This window comes from Sclerotinia sclerotiorum, genomic scaffold (assembly GCF_000146945.2).
Source record: "Sclerotinia sclerotiorum 1980 UF-70 scaffold_11 genomic scaffold, whole genome shotgun sequence".
In the NCBI taxonomy this organism is placed as follows: Eukaryota; Fungi; Ascomycota; class Leotiomycetes; order Helotiales; family Sclerotiniaceae; genus Sclerotinia; species Sclerotinia sclerotiorum.
This window is the reverse complement of record NW_001820825.1, coordinates 147,044-163,067: the sequence shown is the minus strand read 5'-3', so window position 1 is coordinate 163,067 and position 16,024 is coordinate 147,044. Positions and strand designations below refer to the sequence as shown.

At 42.5% G+C, this 16,024-nt stretch overlaps 7 protein-coding genes across 7 annotated transcripts; 4 read left to right on the top strand and 3 right to left on the bottom strand.

Annotated features, from left to right (window-relative positions):
* Window positions 1–217: 217 nt before the first annotated feature.
* SS1G_08182 (hypothetical protein) lies at window positions 218–2,326 on the bottom strand (the record flags this gene model as incomplete). The annotated part of the gene is made up of 7 exons (XM_001590392.1): window positions 218–256; window positions 354–584; window positions 667–996; window positions 1,117–1,338; window positions 1,591–1,609; window positions 2,104–2,235; window positions 2,310–2,326. 7 exons carry the CDS (start codon window positions 2,324–2,326, stop codon window positions 218–220), a joined length of 990 nt encoding a protein of 329 aa, XP_001590442.1.
* A 648-nt stretch (window positions 2,327–2,974) lies between these two features.
* Window positions 2,975–3,849, top strand: SS1G_08181 (hypothetical protein; the record flags this gene model as incomplete). The annotated part of the gene is made up of 3 exons (XM_001590391.1): window positions 2,975–3,115; window positions 3,218–3,340; window positions 3,448–3,849. 3 exons carry the CDS (start codon window positions 2,975–2,977, stop codon window positions 3,847–3,849), a joined length of 666 nt encoding a protein of 221 aa, XP_001590441.1.
* Window positions 3,850–4,987: 1,138 nt separating this feature from the next.
* Window positions 4,988–7,320, bottom strand: SS1G_08180 (predicted protein; the record flags this gene model as incomplete). Its single annotated transcript, XM_001590390.1, has 4 exons — window positions 4,988–5,030; window positions 5,141–6,192; window positions 6,295–7,004; window positions 7,218–7,320. 4 exons carry the CDS (start codon window positions 7,318–7,320, stop codon window positions 4,988–4,990), a joined length of 1,908 nt encoding a protein of 635 aa, XP_001590440.1.
* Window positions 7,321–9,650: 2,330 nt separating this feature from the next.
* SS1G_08179 (predicted protein) lies at window positions 9,651–9,740 on the bottom strand (the record flags this gene model as incomplete). Its single annotated transcript, XM_001590389.1, has 1 exon — window positions 9,651–9,740. One exon carries the CDS (start codon window positions 9,738–9,740, stop codon window positions 9,651–9,653), a length of 90 nt encoding a protein of 29 aa, XP_001590439.1.
* A 1,194-nt stretch (window positions 9,741–10,934) lies between these two features.
* On the top strand, window positions 10,935–11,464 carry SS1G_08178 (predicted protein; the record flags this gene model as incomplete). Its single annotated transcript, XM_001590388.1, has 2 exons — window positions 10,935–10,998; window positions 11,196–11,464. 2 exons carry the CDS (start codon window positions 10,935–10,937, stop codon window positions 11,462–11,464), a joined length of 333 nt encoding a protein of 110 aa, XP_001590438.1.
* A 954-nt stretch (window positions 11,465–12,418) lies between these two features.
* Window positions 12,419–13,651, top strand: SS1G_08177 (conserved hypothetical protein; the record flags this gene model as incomplete). The annotated part of the gene is made up of 2 exons (XM_001590387.1): window positions 12,419–12,688; window positions 12,743–13,651. 2 exons carry the CDS (start codon window positions 12,419–12,421, stop codon window positions 13,649–13,651), a joined length of 1,179 nt encoding a protein of 392 aa, XP_001590437.1.
* A 529-nt stretch (window positions 13,652–14,180) lies between these two features.
* On the top strand, window positions 14,181–15,548 carry SS1G_08176 (hypothetical protein; the record flags this gene model as incomplete). The annotated part of the gene is made up of 2 exons (XM_001590386.1): window positions 14,181–14,370; window positions 14,458–15,548. 2 exons carry the CDS (start codon window positions 14,181–14,183, stop codon window positions 15,546–15,548), a joined length of 1,281 nt encoding a protein of 426 aa, XP_001590436.1.
* Window positions 15,549–16,024: the final 476 nt, after the last annotated feature.

Genomic DNA, 16,024 nt, shown 5'->3' with positions numbered 1-16,024 from the left:
GGGACGAAACCGGTTGTTAGGGCGGTGATTGTGGAGGGGGTGGAGAGGGGGTCTGGGGGTGCGGAGTTCGAGGATGTAGAGGCTGTGGGAAAATAGGTTTGCGAGAGGAGGGTAGAGATTTGCGGACACTGGATAATACAGCCCGCGCGCCAGATTTGGATGATATTCGGGAAATTTATATTCCATTTGTTTTGGTGGTTGGCTTTGGTGATGATATTCATGCCTTGGATGTGGGAGGCGAGACAGGTGATGTAGACTGCTTGGCGGAGATCTTCTATGATTTTTCGCTTTTCTTCTGCGTCTTTGATGTTGATGCGGCATGGTTTGAAGGAATCGTGGAAGGCTTCGTGTACGTGTTGTCTGTGTCCGCGATAGGCGGACACGATGCGGAGGTAGTGGGCTGTGGAGAGGGTGGGAGCGGGAACGTGGAGTGAGGTTGCTTGTGTGTTGGACCAGATTCCTGTGCCTTCGCTATTGTCGGTGTCTTGTACTACTTTGTCTTTTACATCGGCTAGAACGTGGTTTCCGGATTTATCTTTTTGTTCGCAGATGTCTGCGCCGATTTGGATGAGGAAGGTATTTTTCTGTTGCAGTTAGTATTACTATTCAGCCATTCATTCAATGTCTCTATTCAACAAGACATTAAAGTACTAAGTAAAAACGTACCAATTCTCCCTCAGCAGACCACTTCTCAAATACCTTACCAATCTCATCATATTCCATTCCCAAATGTTTATTCATAAAAGTCCAAGCTTCACTAATGGCGCTCATCATTCCATGCTCAATGCCATTATGAATCATCTTGACATAATGTCCCGCACCACCATCTCCTATCCTCGCTACACATGGTGTTCCATCACTTGCTTTCGCAGCTATTTTTTCTAACAACGGCATGACAATATCCAATGCTTGTTCTTGACCTCCAGGACACATACTAGGTCCTCGTCGTGCAGCTTGATAACCTCCTGATACACCACATCCTATGTAAAATACACCCTGTGCTATCAATTTTCCCTGTCTCCGTTGTGTGTTAAGCCAATTTTCATTCGCGCAATCAATTATTATATCACCTTTGTCGAGATAAGGATGAAGCCCTTCAACAACAGTATCACCTACATTTCCATGCGGCAAGGAAAAGAAGATGACTCTTGGTGAAGAGAGAGAATCGATAAGAGATTTATACTCGGTGTGTTTTGACAAGGTTCTCGAGGTGATATTTTGATCTTTGGCAGATTGAATGAGGGAATCGACTGTGGAGATGGAGGGATCATTGATGGAGACTGAAATTCCATTTTCGGCGAGGAGGAGAGACATTCCTCCTCTCATGGAACTCGGCTCCTATCATTCCTACCTGTGGATTGTTAGAAGAGTTTGGAATTGGAATGAAGGATGATGATCGCTTGCCTGCGTGATTTCATGGCTGCGATGCTTCAATCTGCACTGGGTAGCTACTATGGTTTGATACTGAAAATCTATGAGTGAAATAAGAGGAAATTGGAAGAAATTGATAGAGAGAAAGTAAGAAAAGAGCTCTAACTGATCTTTTAAATATGTTTATTCAAATATAAACGACCTACATTGAACACCTACCCAAATACTATATGCCGGCCTACAAACTGCTGCTATGCATCAACAGGAGCACTTTTCCAAAATACAATAACGTCACTGAATATGACGTAGACTCCTTAAGCAATGAATGCTGATTAGTTGAGCCTTATATCCAATTCTCCAGGTACCAAATGCATATTGAAAATTCGATATCATCTCATAGTTGATGAGGGGTATTTGATTCATTCCTTGAATGGAAGCAATCGAAACTTCGAAAGATGTAGCCTTACTCAAAGAATGCCAAGATCAGAAATATATTCCCAAACAGAGATGATATGAAGGGTGCTTGCTTACATAATACATATTGTAACCCCGAGTTGTACCCCGCTCCAGTAGGTACAGAAAGACATGCAGCTAATATATGCTATAAAGATAAATATATCCTCTCCTTTCCCTTCCCTTCCCTTTCTTCCGTTTCTCCCAAAACCAGAATCTCAAAAACCATGATTACTCAACCCCAAAATCCTGCACCCAACGTGACCCTACAGTAGCTACCCCACCACGCCGCTGAATTCTCCCACTCCACCTCCCTCCATCTGCATGCATCTCCATCTATCCCTCAATACCTCGGCACCGGCCTCGGCACACATCTCTAGACTCGGCTTTGGGAAAAGAGCGGGTACTCTCCTATAGTACTCCGTTAGTACTTGGTATTCAAGTACTAACAGTATGTACTAATAGTATGTAAGACCACTCCGTACCTTACATGATGCATCATCATGATGCACGTAGGGCTTTTGGCTGCTTTGCAATCTTGATTCATATGAGGTAATGGAATTGGATTTATTATATGTTGTGGTTTCTACTGGCCATGAATAGAATGATGAATGATGAATGATGGATGGATGGATCGGATGTTTTGATCTGCTTGGTTAACCGTTAATCTTATTGTTGGATATGTATTATGTATGTATGTGTCATTTATATTTATGTTTATATTTGCAAAGAAATGATCCTTCTAGCCGATGAATGCTCGGAGGAGGGGAGCTAGTTAGCTAGTCGGAAGGGATAGGTAGGTATGGGATGAAGCTTGGTTTTGAGGTAAGTTGTTTGGCATGTGTTAGGATTGTTTTTTCTCTTCTTTATCTCCACACGTATTCCTTCTTTCTTCCTTTCTTTTGCTCGATACAACGAATCCACGACAACAGATTGTCAAGAAGAAATCCCAAGATTACCAATCTACTCACCCGTCTCGAAAGAAGCGATTATCAGTCATCAAACCACAATCCCACTCACCATCCAACCCCACCACCACAAATAACCTCCGAATTTCCCAATCCAGCAACAGACAATCATTCTCCAACAAACCTCCCTCCCAAGACCCAAACCAAACCAAAGCCAACCTCTCCCCATCAAAAAAGAAAACATGGCACCCGTCAAACCCTTCTGGTCCCAACCCTCCCACCCACACATCCAAGAAGTAATCTACGGCGAGGACGAAAACGGATATACCACGAAATCCATTTCTAGAGTTTCTCTACCGCCGTACGCTGTGTTTGCAAAAATGGTATTTTTTACCCTCTGACAAAAATATAAGATTAAAAATACTTTTTTTATATGAGAAAAAAATATGTATATAAAAGGAAGAAATAATAGCTAACCAATTCAGGAATTTCCCCCATGTACGTCTGCCCCTGAGGCTACTTATGCAACAGTCCAGACAGATACCAACACGCATTTAAACCTCAATTCGGATTTATTGTATATAAACCATTCCTGTGAACCCTCTCTCGTACGTCAAAGTATTCCCTAATCCCCCGCCCCCAAAAACCCTCCTCCCTATACCCCAGTAATTCCCCCCCGCCCCACGTCTCTCTCTAACACCTCACCCCACCACAGATCTTCGACGTACAAAACCAGCACATCCTAACCTCTCACACGGGCCTCCAACCCGGCCAAGAACTAACCTTCTTCTACCCCTCCACCGAATGGAAGATGTCTCAATCTTTTTCCTGTAACTGCGGGACTGCTTCTTGCGTGGGAGAGATCAGTGGCGCGGGACAGATGAGCGCGAGTGCGCTGGAGGGAAAATGGTTGAGTGCGCATATTCGGAGGGCGTTGGAGGAGAGGGGCGATGGGAATGTGGTGAAGAATGGGGGGAGGGGGGTTAATGGGGAGAATGTGAATGGGGTTAATGGTGGGAAGTTAAATGGGGGGATTGATGGACAGGGAGAGATCAACGGGCGCAGAGGTGTGACGAGTAGGGAGATGAGCGGGGAGATGGGTGGAGATACTTTGTAGATTTTCGAGGGGATGATTGAGAGGAGGTTTCCTTGTATCTAGTTTTGTGATTTTTGGATTTCTGTGTTTTGTCCTTCAACAGGATACGCGAGTTTGGTATGTTGAGATTTAACATCTCGTAGGTGTCACATTATACATTATATATATATATATATCATTTCTTGAACTGCGTTTCCTGGCAAATCAAATGTTTGAATTCTTTCTGCCTATCTATGTACTGTGATGCAACCCAAGTGGGTTCCCTCTTGGGGATACCAGCTCTAGTTTCACATCATGCCATGCAGTAACTATATAAAGATAAGTGAACCTTTCGAAAATCAAGAACATAACACAAATAGTGTTGAAGTAAACCCTTCCTGTATTTAAGCCTATTCATCATCTTTCGTAAGTGAGTTTGGTCCAATAATAGCCATCGATCATGTCCCAGAGCCATATCCCCTGCATGAATGGTCAAAGAAAGTCTCAAATGACAAACTTCGTATGCCAAAGAAGACCAGATCCTATGCAATCAATCTCCTGTCACATCAGGATTCCATCTATCGTAGTATCCTCCCACGCTTTTACAATTCTTCGGTATATCCTCTTATTTTCCTTCAACCGATTATCCATCTACAGCATGACTCCTATTTCCATCCGAACAAGCAAGATTTGAAATTCAAATTGCCCATTCATCCACACCATTAATCCACAATCTCGTTCCGCCACGCAGTATATAATCGTACAAAGGACCAAAGAAATCCATCAAAAAGCAGAAACAAGTTCGTATATATCATCCCAGGTCATTCATTCATCGTACCGTATCAAAACAATCATTATAATCCCCCAAAAAATATAAGCAAAGTACCACAACACAGTAAAGGCAAGGCTATAATAAGACCATCAGCTCAAAAAATTAGCTCCGGGTAGCACAAATACTACCAATGTTGAGTTGATCAATCTTTCAAGCAAGAGAATTTGCTATACAGCTCGAGAGAAAAAGAAATAAAAGCATAAGAAATTCATAGCGTAAAGGATGAACCAGGTAATAAAAAGACAAGTTCGAATCCAGATAAAACTCGCAAGAAATTATGGGGTATCGCAACAACAACGCGTGGTCTGAATCATGTGAAGGTATAGGAAATCTTGGGTTGGTTGGGCTCTAGAAATGCCTCATGCCGACATCATACATAGTTTCGTCCCATCTGATATCCATTCGTTAGCAAGTAAAAGGTTTATATCTTAAAAAGCGATAAGATCGTCACAGCTCTCAATGCTATGAAAAGATTGGGTTGGAGGCGGTGATGTAACTAACTGTAATTCATCCAGATCCATCATTGAATCGTCCTGATCCATGATGTTTCTAGGTTGAACAGAAGCTCTAACCTCCAAACCCTCAACACCAAGGGCTGGTGATGACTGGCTTGCGGATATTGGTCTGGACGATGGATTGATAAGTGGCAAAGATGCGGAAGCCCTTCTTAACATATTATCTTTCCGAGGGAAACTCCGCTCTGTATCCTCACTCTCCTCGCTGTCTTGACTATCCTCATCTGAAGTGAGCAGTCCTTCTAAGAGCTCCTTATTTTCTTGATCATTATTCTTACGCTTTTCTCGCAAAGCAAAAGTTGCCTTGTGAATGTCATTACTATCTTTGTGCTTGTGGGCACGATAGAGCATAGGCTCTGGCTCAGGGAAATGTGGAAGATTTCTGCTCAATTCTTCTAGTCGTGCCTTACTTGGGGAAGGGTTCTTCTTCCACTTCCGATTGAGAGGGGCAAAACCTGAATCGCTTGTGGATCCGGATAAGGTTTGGACGGCGGCAACAAAGTTGTTAACAGTCTTCTCTCTTAGCATTCCAACCTGCTGTACTAATTTTCGGCGGTGCTCAGGTTGATTTGGGTCTTTGACTTTGACTGGACTATCAGCGAGCATACCTTGATAGACCTCGCTGTTTTCAATTAAAACATTATGATCGAGGACAGATGGAGATCCTGCATCCACCTTCTGCATTCTTCTGGTTCTGTCCGGATCGGTATGATTGCACTCTAGTCGCAGTCTCGGAGTTGATTGAGCCAAAGGACTCGAGGTAAGTAAAGAGTCCAGATCATCGAAGCCCTTGGTATTTCGGTAAGACGAAACCTTCTTGTTTGTACGAGGAGGGCTTGAAAATTCCGGCAAGGATCCAATTCCAAGCATCTGACTATTGAAAATGGAAGGAGGCATCGTTTGATCACTCGAACTTGGCGGCTCTGTAAATGGGTCCGCCAATGCTGACTGCTGGCTGTAGAAGGATCTGCCGTCATTGTTAAGTGGTTTTCTGTGAATTCTAGAATTTCCTCTTAAGTTTTGAAGCTTTGTACTGTCCTTCAGATTTTGCACTATTGGAAAAGTTAGAATCGTCATGCTAATTAGAAGAGAGATTGAAATAGATTCACCTTCATTCAGTCTTAGGTCGATATCACTAACAGATTCCGAGCGTCTAACGACGTGCTCTCGAACCTGTGGCGTGACGACGAAACTGGAGTTATCCAAGGAATCTTCTTGGGTGCTATCGTTCTTTCGACGACGAAAACTCCCTTGCAAAACGCTCTTAACCTTCAAAAAGGCCCCAGCTCTTAAGCGTCGCTTTTTTTCAACTATCAAAGTGTTTGTTGATCCAGGCTTGAGCTCTTCCATTGCCTTTAATGTCTGTGCAACCGAAGCATTTATAGCATTAGGATCTGACGGGCTAACAGCTGGATGGGATTTTTCGTTAGAACCGTTCAATACTCGACTGATTGGTTCCTTGGGAAATCTTCGGGTTTGAGAGTCTTTCGTTGGGCTCCTATGGCGAGCTGTCTTAGCTAATGCTGACTGTCTCTTCGATGACTTTCTCGGAATAGGAGGTGCAGAGTTCTTCCTTGTGTGGGAAGCCTTTCCCTTATGGCAATCAACGTTTGAGTTGTTCGCTCCCGTAGTAGTGCCCTTTCCCGCAATCCACATCTCTTGTTCACTAAAATTGAGACTAGGCAATTGTGGTAGAGTATTCTCAATGGTTGTAGTCGTATTGTGTGGTTGGTGGATGACAGGCTCCTCTGCCAATCCATTTCCCTCCTCACTCGGGACTTCTTCGACGGAATCCTGTTCTTCAATGCCGGATGTTGAGTGAAAAGCTGATAATTGGCGCGTACTCAACTCTATTGATAATCTCAAATTAGCATAATTTCAAAATTGAGCCAAGCCATGATTTACGGGAATACATGAGATGACATTCAGGACATTTGCAGGAAACCCCTTATGGCCCAGTATGGTTAGAGGTGCAGGGCTAAGTGAAGTGACAAAAGTTAAGTGTAGTTGTATGGATTGACCTTTTGGATGGGAGAAAATGATTTTTAAATGGATAAACTAACCTCTCCTGTTGACTCTGTTCTTCTTTGATTTATTGTACTGTGAATTCCTGAGTGAAGCGAACGAACCCATCAGAGTCTTCTTCTTTTTGCCATAAGTCTCCATGATAGAGAATTCGGGACCGTGGTTTATAAGAGAGAAGACGATAGTGTACAAGATATCATGAAGTTAAAGTTCCGGGTTGTATGGGAGGTGGTGATGGCGGCTAGATACTGTAGACAGTGAATAATATTAGCCAAGGTAATGTCGATGACGTGTGAGATGGAAGAATATGAGGAAGGAGTGAATTGGATTAAATGGTAGCGTGTAGATAGGTTATTTCAATTCAGTGAATAGTATGCTAGACATGAATTGATTGTGTAAATATAGCTCAGTAATTCAGTACTCTGAATTGATTTTTGTTCGAATCATGAAAAGAAGAGCAAGATATAGACTGAAGCGGGATCGAACGTTAAGAGGAGTAAACTTCCAAGGACATGGTACATAGCAATTGACTATGAGACCTCAGTAAAAGACTTATGATGCTTTTGATTCAAGAATTGCATGATAGCATCAGGTTTCTTTGAAGTGACAATGGAGAATGAAAGGGAAATGAAATTGGGATACGATCTCACCTCAAAAGCGCAGAGCGGTTGTCTGTATATCAAGCCTTAATAGCAGCACTTTCATCTTATCAAATGGGCAGAGAGCTTGATAAACTAAAGGTTTTGTGCACTTGACAATAGACTTATGGTAGAGAAGTGGAATGGTAGTGGTAGGAGGTAGAAATTGAGAAAGAGAATATTGCGAAGCTTGCAATAAAAAAATGCTGTAATTTGAATCAAGGTACCTCACCAGGTACGTGATGACGGGGAATGTGCAGGAAAGGGCCTAATTTGGGTTTAACAACAGTGAGATCCAAATGAGGAAGTAGTGGACTGCAAAAGGTGACTGACTTGGAAAATTGATATGAGATTTTGCTTGAAAGATAATAAAAAAATGAAATAATATAGGTATAATTAAAATAAAAAACTTCATTTTCTGCCAATGAAGGACTCCCAAAAATCATACGGAAAGTTTCCTCGAACAAAGTTGTCATCTTGCCTGCCTAAGTCGGGCTGTTGGGAACCAAGTCTGACATCACAACTACCTCTCTTGCTGTAAATATGTATTTAAAGCAGTGGCTTCTTTGCTCAAAATTAAAAATACCCTGAAAACTCCAACCTCTTACGAATTCAAGAAACACAAGATAGATTCCGGATCGATTAAGCAACCATTAATATCTTCAATGCCTCTCTACAGAAGCTCCGGAGGGTCTGGGCAGCTCTCTGAGCGGCAACAGTAGCCTTACTACCAAATTAAATGAGCTGCAGCGTTTAATAGACTTCCCAGCACATTCCCACAAAGTTCAAGGAAAGCCAGATAGCCGCTTCTAATTGTAAAAGCTCCAGCAAGTTCTACAATTTTCAGTACCTTACAGCCAAGCCCTGAAAGGACCGAAAAGCTTCCTGTCTTTCATAGAGCTGGGACTCTTCGACGAAAACATACTTCTTGAGCCATTGGCACACAGCAACTACCAACTTTTGAGGTTGTTGTGTGCCACTTTATCAACACCTATTTGAACATGAACCTACCCAAGTATCATGCCGAAAGGTGAAGCACAACAAGCGCAGATGCATGTCCGTTATATTGCAGCAACAAGAGCAACATTATGCCTAGGGATGCAGACGCAAAAGCAACGTACCAGCAGCCACATGCATAGAGTATCATTCGACATCAAGATCATCAGAAGCAATTTAATTGGCATGTCTTTACATTGAACCCTTCGACCCACTTCCAACCCAGCATCATGATCTTGGACACTCGTTAATCGGATTATGTGGATATTACAAACCGGAATAACCACGAACCCTTCGTCCGTTATTAAACATTAATGATTTGCCTGTAAGGCCATCATGCAACATTGAGAGGTCAAACGTGTAGGCAGTTCACATTGAGAACCCATGATACTCCACTTTGGCTACCCTTTAGCATTAACAAGAAGCTAACAGTTCCTCAACTAGGATTCATATTCGAGCTTACAATAGACCAATGTTACCTGGCGCTTTCCAACCTTCAAACACCAACCCGCCATTGTTTTCCACCACACATACAGACAAATGAATCTTTACACTGCACGGCGTATAATCTGGAGAAGGCCTTCATAGCTAACAATTGCTATTCATGCTTTGCTAGTAGGGATGTCAAACAATTATCAGCACCATACACTTGAGCATAACCTCACACTAATTTTAGAAGCTCTGACTTGTATCAAACAACGATACCAATATGAAGAGTGAACATCACCTACTCTTCCAAAATTCTTCGCTAGGTCTTAGAATTGGCGCATGAGATATCTCTATTGGTGTTGCTCAAAATGGCTTCCATATTCCTGGGCACAGCAGGAAATTATAGACTCAACTGAACATCCAAGCCGATTCACCATATTTTACCATGAAGATATACCTCTGTCTTCCAGCGTACAAAGTTTTTACACCGGTAGTCATCTTTAAAAATTTATTGACTATTTTCGATAAGTCAATGATCAGAATATTTACACCATGATACTAAGCACAAAAAGGAAACAAAAAACTCAACAGCTTTATCTTTCGGGAAAACTTTCAAAAAGGGAGGACCAGACATCATATTTGTGAGTGTCGTTTATTCAACCGTTGACTACTGTTTTCTATAAATCCAATCTTATACAGGAACATACACCATTCAGTCCTCGACCATTGTCCTGCTAGCACATCCATCACTCAAAAACATACCAACAATATACCTATTAATAGTACCCAGAGATTCGGATCATGTTGACAAGTAGAGCATCATAACGAGGACCTTTCTCTTATGGCCAAAAGGATTTCATTGTTTATCTTAACCACATCAGACCTGCGGCTTTGTCATCCAACCCCTGATTACCCGATTTCTTAAGCTTTACTCTTCAGTTCAGCTGAATACCTAGGTGCCTGGACCAAGATCTTCAACACTTTATTTCAGCTAGCCTCGCGATTCACATAGCAGCTGATTTTGCATTTTCTTAACCAGAAAAAGGGTATGCAATCATTTACTGAATGATGCATGAACAGACTTGTGCAATATATCTGTTTTATTATACTAGCAGAACATTGGCTGGGTACTAAGCTATCACTTTTTCGTTTCAACTCCCGACTAGTTTCTATGCCTGCTTTAAGCTCGGCCAGACAATCAACAATGAAAGCTCTGTGTTTGTTTAATACATAATCGAGTGGTCAACAATAAATGGTGAAGGTAACACAATGGCAAGTGGATGACATACGCCTTAGTATCTGAGACAGAATTTCTGAAATAATCCACATTGTACCTAGGAAGTCTATTCATTCATTCAAAATCTCGAATGAAGCAAGCGCTAGCAACTCATACTTAGGGCGTTTACACTATAAACGTCTTTAGCGACACTTTTCTAATAACTGTTTGAATATGTTTTCCAAAACACACAATTATATATATCCAAGCTAGGATTTTATTGAGAGTATGCTATCTTTATATGGGGAGCACGCTAGTGCTGTCTTCATCCGCTATTAAATACATTCATCAATATCATTATTTGACTTCTTGTATCATTTTGTTCATACTCAAAACTACTTTCAAGACCAGGAACTAAGCCACATCGCAGAAATGACAGAAATATAGAAGAAACAAAAAATAATTTCAAGACCATAATGTCGTTCGCTACCCTCCCAATGCTGCCATCCAACCCATGCTCCAAATACTGTTCCCGTTCCCGTGAGTGGGGAGTGCTTACTCCGCCAATCCTGCCCCGGCTGATGCTACTCCGGGAACGATTTTCCCAATGTAGGAACAGAAGCACATTTTAAAGTCCTGAATACGCACAAGCCCCTTCTTGTGCGGCATATATTTGAATTGTATTGGTTTGGAGGTGTTCGCGGTTGGTGGGTTGTCACTGGGCTGAGATATAAAAGATTCGAAGGATGGGACCCGACACTACTCATTCCTGAATCATGGAAGGGCTCGCTTTTTATATCGATCACGATCGACATGGCTTAGGAAAGCATACATGCAGACTGGCAGAACCGGAAAGCGGAAAGCGGAAGGCGGAATATGGCTATTTGTGGATTTGAGGTTGCTGGATTTGAGTTCGGCCCTTCGTTCGGATTGTTTTCACAGATGTGGTAATTCTATTGTCATCATTACGGTGAACTACAGGTCAAACTACTCTCAAGATCTTTAGATTTCCTAAACTTATTATTTTATATACACACATTTATCATGTTAGACAACGAATCTTTACTCCTTTGTAGGCATCTCTCTGTGAATTTCATATGACAGTAAGAAAGGAATTACGAACCTTCTTCTTTCTCTTTGACAAACAAAATCGGCGGTCAGCCTTTGAATGAGGTTGTTCGAAAATCTTTCTAAGTTTGGAACAACAGGAAAAATCTACTTGGCCAACGTACTCATTATAGTAGAACCCCATTGTACCGGCCCCAAAAATTCGATCACATCAATTCCGGCTTACGGTTAATGGGCTTTCCGGTAGGTTGAAGTTAGGCAACAAGGCATCAATAAAATTTGTGTGATCAAGATTTTATTCCTGAGATTTTATGAATTGGTTATCTGATAGGCGTATGAGGAGGATATACAAGCCTTTTCTTTACAATTTTTATCCCGGAATTGTACAATTTTGATCGGAATTTCTTAATTTACCGGAATTCCGATACATATATATATAAAAAATAAAGTTTTTATATGGAAATAATTAATGTAAACGGGATTCCGGTATACTGTATCAGCTGAAGCAACTTATCGGTTATTGGATGATGGCTGACGTTAGAACACAATGAGACATTCGAAACACGGAGAAAGCGCATTAGGAATCTGTGCAACTTGAAAATTATTTGCATCTTTATAAGATCGCAACAAACTTCCTCTCTCTGTCAATTGTTCTCATAACCCATTTTTCGCACTTTGTCATTGATAAAAGTTTTATCCAATAAGAGCTACCGGATTCATAACCCACAGACACACACGATTTAACCCGACTCCATAATTTTCTGAACTTCCGCCTCGTTTCTACGCCACCTTTATAATACAGTTTATATCATCCTTCGATCGACACTTTTAACATTTTTCAATTCTTAATACTTCCATTCTTTCCGATCAGAACCTTCACTACATATCCAACATGTCTTTCTCTAGTCTCGTACAAGATTTATCATTTAGAGATGCTGCTAGTGAGCGACGACCACCAATTCGAGGTGCGGCATCGGTTTCGACTTATGATGATCGTGCATCTTACGTTTCTAGAGCCGACTCGCACATTTCCAGAGCCAGGTCATACGCAAGCACGACGGCGACGAGCGTGAGCATATCTGGAGATATTGCTAGTCAATTGCACGGTGGTTACTGTCATCCTTTGGCAAGAACATGGCAGGCTGAGAGACAATTGACAAAGGTAAGATTCACATCGCTATGTAAACTATTTTTCAGCTTCTGACAGCCCTCACAGTCAATGCTTATTTACCCCCTGTTTATCTCCGACATTGATGACGAAGAAACCCTTATCCCCTCCCTTCCCGATCAACACCGTCGAGGAATCAACAAGGTTGTGCCATTCCTGGAACCTCTTGTCCGCAAGGGTTTGAGATCAGTCATATTATTCGGTGTACCGGTTGCGCCTAATGCCAAAGACGCTCTCGGAACAAGCGCAGATGATCCACAGGGTCCAGTCATTGCTACAATTCGACTCCTCCGTCAGCGATTTCCACAACTCTTCATCGTGGCAGATGTCTGCCTTTGCGAATACACCTCCCACGGACATTGCGGTATTTTGAGGGATGATGGTAGTCTTAACAACCAGTTGTCTGTCGACCGTGTCTCAGATGTTGCGATCGCATATGCTCAAGCTGGTGCGCATTGCGTTGCTCCTTCAGATATGAATGACGGTCGCATTCGTGCTATCAAGCTCAAGTTGATCGAGGAGGGCATTGCACACAAAGTCGTATTGATGTCATACGCTGCTAAGTTCTCTGGCTGCTTATACGGACCATTCCGTGACGCAGCAGGCTCTGTTCCTTCATTTGGCGACCGAAAATGCTATCAATTACCACCAGGAGCTCGTGGTCTTGCTCGTAGAGCCGTTGAAAGAGATATCGGTGAAGGCGCAGACATTATCATGGTCAAGCCAGCTAGCCAATATCTCGATATTATTAGTGATGCAAAGGACATCGGAAAAAATATGCCTATCGCAGCATATCAAGTTAGTGGGGAATTTGCGATGATTCATGCTGGCGCAAAGGCTGGTGTTTTTGACTTGAAGGAAATGGCTCTTGAGTCTACTGAAGGTATTCTGAGAGCTGGTGCGACCATCATTGTCAGCTATTTCACACCACAATTACTCGATTGGTTAGAGTCATAGATATGATCTATTATGGAGTCTGGGATCATTAAAGTTTTTGTTAAGGCTTATCAACGGCGTTCTGGGGACGACACTAATGAACGGACTGGGAAATGGAGTTGGACAAAATTACTGTCAGACTATCATGAATTTTATGCTACTACTAAGAACTCTGCTTTATTACTACTCGTTTGCATCCATATTCTGATCAGTCCAGACAAATCTACTTACTTTGTATTCATGTCGTGGCAATGTTTATCTCTATATACCATGAACCAGTCTTATCCATGCCAATCACTATCAAGTTCGCGGGGTTTCACCATTTCCCGGCCGACTGCGGGGGGCTGCTTATTAGTCGGCTAATTTGCCCCGGAGGGATGGCCTGCGTAGCTTTGTGCCGAATACAGCCTCGTGGAAGCGTCATTAATCCTCAAAGCTATGAATCAATCAATCAATCATTTAAACCCTCCTCTTCATTTCATATAAGATCTTCCGCGTCCCAACTTTATCATCAATCCACTCGTTGCGTGAAAAATCTAAAAATTCAATCATGAAGTGCTTTGCGCCTAGGCGCATCTCAATTCGTCCGGTTTCCTTCCTCGAAGATTGCGCATTGAATGCGAATAGGACGGTTTATCCAGGTACGACATATCGACTGCGGGTTTCGAGGGAGAGGAGAGAGAGAAGATATGCTTCGTCTAGTAAATCTTCGAGGCCGAAAACTGCGCTGTTTTTTCCGGGTATGATTGCTTGATTAACTTGCTTGCTTGCATGTTTACTACTTACTGTTTGTGTTACTTTGTTTGTATTCTACTAATTATTAATAGGTCAGGGAGTTCAGAGGGTTGGCATGTTAACACCGTGGCTGGAAGCTTTTCCGTCTACTGCTGGTCCTATAGTTGAGGAGATTGACGATCTGCTAGGCTATAAACTCTCGTCGATTATTGCAAATGGACCAAATAGTACGCTTACAGCTACCGGGAACGCGCAACCTGCTATTATGGCCTCTTCGATTTTGATTTTACGAGTATTAGAACGCGAGTTCGGTTTCAAGACGCATGAACGAGTCGATTTTACACTAGGTCATTCATTAGGAGAATTCGCTTCTTTGGTTGTTGGGGGATATGTAGAATTTGAAGATAGTTTATACCTGGTGCGCAAACGAGCGGAGGTCATGGCTGAATGTTCACGGCGAGCGAGCGAAGAACATGGAGGTGAATATGGAATGGTGGCTTTAGTCACCGAACCCAATCATCTGTCTCCTCTCATCGAAGCTATATACGGATTTCTCGGACACTCCGCGGGCTCGAAATCTGAAAGCGCGGAAGTTCCTCCTATACAACAGGTCTTGATTGCGAATATTAATAGTAAGAATCAGATTGTTTTGAGTGGGAACATTGGGAGGATAAAAGAATTGTTGACGCATTTGAGACAATTTGGTGGTCATGATCCAAGGGCTGTGAGGTTAAAGAGTGATAGTCCCTTTCATAGTCCGTTGATGAAACCGGCGGCGAAGATTATGTCGAAGCTGTTGGAGGGAAAGAGCAGGGTGAAGGGAAAGGAAGATAGGGATCTGTTAATATTTCCCGGGACGATGGAATGCATAAGTAACGTTAGTGCGAGACCATTTCGAAGTAAAGATGAATTAAAGGACCTTTGGGCGAGAAGTTGTGTGGAGACAGTCAGATGGTGGGATTCGATAAAGTACCTAGATCAGGAAAAGAAAGTGAGGAGGTGGATTGGTATTGGACCTGGGAAGGTTGGAAGGAATTTGGTTGGAAAAGAAGTCGGGATGAGGGGAATGGATACTTTAAAGGGAGGTGGAGTTTGGGGTATTAGTGATCCAATGGAAATAGAAGAGGCCTTGAAAGCTTTGGATGAGACGGAATCTCTTGGCGTAGAGGATGAAACTGCTTAGGTTTTCGCAGACTATGTCATTCCTCTGTGGAGGAGGCAGAGGGGAGCCGAGGAAAATTACCTGAATGACATCTAGGTTATGAAAAAGCTGGGTTGGAAGAGTTTCTGGTTTCAATGAGCGCTTTTGCATGTATTCCAGGTGGGGTGGCCGTGAACGGGGCGAGGCTACGAGGCTGGACTGATTATACAATACCCAATATGCAATGTGTTGAATATCTGTACTCTATTTAAATTCCCATAAACCTGCTCTTGTGAATGCAAAACCCCAATATAATATATCCCACATCTTGACTGTCAAAATCTGGTGAGGTTTCTAAATGTAAATATTTCCTATTTCGTGGTTGCGCTGATCGCAGCCTTGCGAGTTCTCGGCAACTATCAATGCTTCAGTCGCAGCGCATCGCATCGCATCACAACCTCACTCTATAGAACCTACCAGACCATCCACAAGCTTAGTGCAATTGGAAAGGAAATCGC